Here is a 4470-nt window from a genome sequence, read left to right as displayed (position 1 = left end):
GCCATGCGTTCATATGGGGAATCATCCTCTGCCAACACACCCAAAAGTTCAGATCCAACAGAGTCTTAATGGTGGAAGTGCTCTCACTTCATACATAGAAATGACTCTGTTACTGCAGTGTGATATGCAGATTTTGCAGGAAGATTATTGACAGGCTATTGATTGGAAGAGAATATGTATCTCACCTGGTCTTCGTCTCAGACAGAAAAGGGAAACAGAACTATCTCAGATTCTACTGTAATCCTATATGGTTTCGTTTTAAAGAAGACTGAGGGGGGGTTAATTAATACCCTCTAAAATGTCTTATATTATCCCTCCGAAAGATCCTAAAGACAGAGAAGCCTCCTGAAGCTAATTCTGAATACGAAGAAAGGTTTGATTCATCCTCTCCGGAGCAGAAAGTGGACTGTGATCGCAGCGGGGGAGATATTTTTAGGTCCGGGCATACAGATTTAATAACTTACTTCGACAAAAGGTTCCCAAACTGAATTTAAACACATATTCCAAGAGCTGCTGGAGCATAAATATGTAACAAGGAAAAGTGGGTAATATTTTATTATGCACCAGGGGCAAGGGAGCCAAGCTATCTTTAGAGCAAATGCATAATTTAGTCAAACCTCTCTCTCCTCCAGCATCCGAGACTATTATCACAGTGTTCAGTGGCTTCTATCACACCACGCATCGGCCTCTACAGCCATTAGTCCTCCTGCTTTAAATCAATCTGAATGGACATCAGAGGGAGGCCAGAGACTCAGCCTTTAATTATATGTTAGATGTGAGGACATGCCCCAACATGTTGTCAAAGAAGATCAACAAACAATACGACAGGAGGAACCAGTGACGTAGCTGAAACTATATTCAGAGTCCAACATTTCTGATTACCTCCAACAAGGAGGTTGAGTTTTTAATTTGTCTGTCAGCAGGATTACAGATGTAGAACGAGGTGGTAAATATCAGCTATAAGTTCGGCAGGTTTTTGCATTTGCTCTCTCTTTGTGAGTCCTAATCTTTAAAACACTTTTATCCTTTATCATTTATCATGTTTGTCTGCTGTGGAAGCCCTTTTGACTTTTCCACCAATGTGACAAGAAAAAAAAAGACTCTGTAAGTCATTAGAATGAGAAACTTTAATAAAATATTGTCATAGCATCTCAGAATAATGACTTGTGTGATACTGAGTCATCACTTTGAGATGCCAAATCAAAACCACAATGGTGGTCGGCGCTTATGGGACTCACTTTCGTGGCCGTTCTCACCACAGATGATTTCTTTGCTGCAGACAGACAAATTATCGTCTAATAAAAGGGAAATTTATATTATTATAAATTACAGCAGATAAATTAGCGGTTGGTATTATTCATGATTTATTTTAAAGTGTTTGTGTTGTATAAAGTTTGTTTGATGTTTAGTATGAAGTTTCTTGATAAATGAAAAAATAAATGAACATTTAAAGATTCAGAACTGTTGTTTGTTTTTGTTAACAATAATAATGTCAGTGAGATCTGTTTAGATCAGAACTACAGAATATTTATCCATCCATCTTTGCTCACTACATACACACTACATACAAACAACACCACTCGCCTTTCAAGCGTGTAGGAGAAACTACAGTGGTCATGAAACTTGGAAAAGGTTCCTATCAGGAGTCAGTGTTTGGTTTGTCCTGTAGAAACATGGCGGACTCCGCCACTAGAAAAGGGACCCGCCCCCTCTGTATATAAAAATGTCTCAATCAAAGCTGATTATACACGAATGAAAACATACCTATGAACATTATATTACAGTAATGTTACACACTGGAGCTTTAAAACAGATTTCTACCTCATGGTGGCGCTAGAAGAAAAATCAGAGGAAAAAACAAACATGAAAATATGAACAAGCTTCAGAAGGATCCAGTGACCTGGTAACATTTTCATTAGGTCCAATATGAAGCGGGTCGTGTTCATACTCTTATATTCCACCATTAGCAGTGGCTGTACTGGTTTGAGTGTGTACCAACGGCAGCAGACTGAAGGAAACAACAGGGAGCACTAAATTATTTTATACAAGCGCTCTGACCCAGTTATGCAACAGTGACGTAAAAAACAAAACATCCTGTTCTGCAAGTCGGATTCGGGTGAGTTATGAGTCGTTGGACCAGTTATAATTGAAGGAATAATAATAACAATGTCGCTCTCTTAATGTTTGCTTTACGCAGCATTTGGATGTCGTGGCTGTTTATTCTTCGGTTCATCATAAGGTCTGTTTTCTGTTTTCTGTTCTGTCAGTTACTTCCACTGATCAGGTCTAAACTATAATTCATGAGCATTACTTTAATGATTATTTATGTTATCATTAATAGCTCCACTTAACATCAGGGCTCAAACAACAGGCATAAAGTTGGTCCATCACTGTGTTGCAGAGAAAGATATCTCAACAACTGCTGGTTATATTCACTGATATTCAGTTTATCTTCACCAGTAGAAATGCTTCCTAATGTTTTTTGAGCTCTCCTGAACCTTTAACCTCTAACCGCACACAGGAAAAATAATCAAAAACAAAAAGGATGATCATGTTGCATTTTGCACTGTTGCTCTCCTGGTGCAGATGGAGGCACTCAACCCCCGCAGTGGCATTCAGAAAGGTTAAACCGAGACTCTAATGTACGGGTCAATAAGGAACTGTGATTAAAGTCTCTTTACTGCAGCAACAGAGGAAGACAAATGTAGGAAACATACGCCCCCTGCAGGCAATCAACAGGAACATCTCACACAAATTCCACATCTGACGGACTTCAAGGTTTACTTCAACCAAACCAGAGTTGCTGATTGTTGTTGGAACAGTGCAAAGACAAAGTTTTATTTTGTTTCTGTTGAATTTGGTCACTTTGAATGACTATTTAACCTTCTGAACTCAAAAGAAAGTGTTTGCCACTGCTTACATCTGTACAACCTCAGCTACAAGGTTATATACGTCACTAAAACATAAAACATTACATTTAAAAAATACAAACACTTTACTGAATTAAGACCAAAGACAAAGTGACTCAAAAGTTTTGTAAATGTAGAAACAGGAACAAAATATTTCTCCAGAAGTTATTCGAACTATTCTTTTGGTTTTTGAGATGTGCTCATTTATATTTATATCTTATAGCCGCTCCTCTCCTTCACACCAATCGGCTGGCGACATCGTCTCCACGTTCTGCACGTAACATAACGTAAAGTAGTGACGTCACCCAGAGCGCACACAGTGAGGATGTTAAAGACTGAACAGCTGCAAGAAGAACAAACTCCTTCACTGTTAGTTTGTTTTAGATCCACTTTAACAGCAAAATACAGAAAACGTCCTGCAGGAGGTTTGCTGTTTGAGGGAAACAACTGAACCCGTGTCGAGTTCCTCACCTGGCTCCGTACACGTAGAAACAGTAGATGTGGAAGGTGAGCAGGGCGACCATGTCAGAGAGCAGCGAGAGGGCAAAGGTCAGGCCCAGGCAGGCTGACAGGCCTCCGTACCACAGGATCCCCTCGATGAAGGGGGACATCAGGTGGATGTAGCCTGGATGGAGAGATCATACAACGAGGTGAACGTCAGACCAGAGAAGAGTTTATTGATCTCTGAATCCTCTCAGAGCCACTAGCATTTAATCCAAGACTGTATTTAATATGATAATGGACATAACATTTGTTCTGGTTGGTTTAAAGTCTTGAAATTTGGTCCGGACATACTTTGGGCGATTATCTAACAATACAAATAGAAAAAGACTAAAGTCGTGTTTATTAAATGTTTTTTTACCACATCACATTTAGAAATACTGCATATGTGTGCATATATATGACATCCAACTTGTTATGAGATCATAGATACCAAATACTTGTTTGTGCTCCTTGTTGTTTTTAAACTAACAACCAATTTCCTATCAGACTATATTTAGTCTTTGGGCTCTTTTGCCTTAAAATAAGCAATAAAAATGGAGGGATTTGTATTATTTTCAGTACACACATGCAACAGGCTCCTGTCTATATATTCTATATCATTTTAAGAACCATTTTGTGTCCAAACACTAAATACAGTGTGAAAAGAAAAGTAAATTTCAGTTGTGTGGAGCATGAAAGTGGTCAGATAGAAACAGAGAATATCAGTAATCAATATACAGCTCTGTGTGTGTGTGTGTGTGTGTGTTCCCTTTGTACTCACTGATCCAGAGGTGAATGTGGTAGAGGAAGAAGCGGCCCAGAACCTGGTCCAGGGCCCGGTTCATCTTCAGCCCCGCAGGAGCTCCCATCAGCCACTGCAGCAGCTGCTCCAGCTCTTTGGCCACATGCTGAGGAAGAATTACAGTCAGCGGACGACAGATAATTTATTAATCAAACTACAAAAGGTCAAAATGTACTTGTACCTGATTACTGTGTTCAGATTTAAATTTCTAACCTTTCTAGCAGTAACTTGTTTCCTTTAAAATGAACGTTTTCTTTTGAATAGAAGCCAAAAAGT

At 39.2% G+C, this 4470-nt stretch overlaps 1 protein-coding gene across 1 annotated transcript in view; it reads right to left on the bottom strand.

Moving 5' to 3' along the window:
- The window catches only part of pigq (phosphatidylinositol glycan anchor biosynthesis, class Q), a gene marked incomplete at its 3' end in the record, with an annotated part of 12893 nt that overhangs the window by 3514 nt on the left and 4909 nt on the right, over positions 1–4470 (bottom strand). Inside the window, 2 exon segments of the mRNA XM_035654683.1 lie at positions 3381–3534; positions 4174–4300. Coding sequence (XP_035510576.1) covers positions 3381–3534; positions 4174–4300 — 281 coding nt within the window.

The sequence above is a fragment of the Morone saxatilis genome, unplaced genomic scaffold, assembly GCF_004916995.1.
Source record: "Morone saxatilis isolate NCDOM2014 unplaced genomic scaffold, NCSU_SB_2.0 Contig14, whole genome shotgun sequence".
NCBI lineage: Eukaryota > Metazoa > Chordata > Actinopteri > Moronidae > Morone > Morone saxatilis.
Note: the sequence above shows the minus strand (reverse complement) of the source record. Positions and strands in the feature narration are given on the sequence as shown.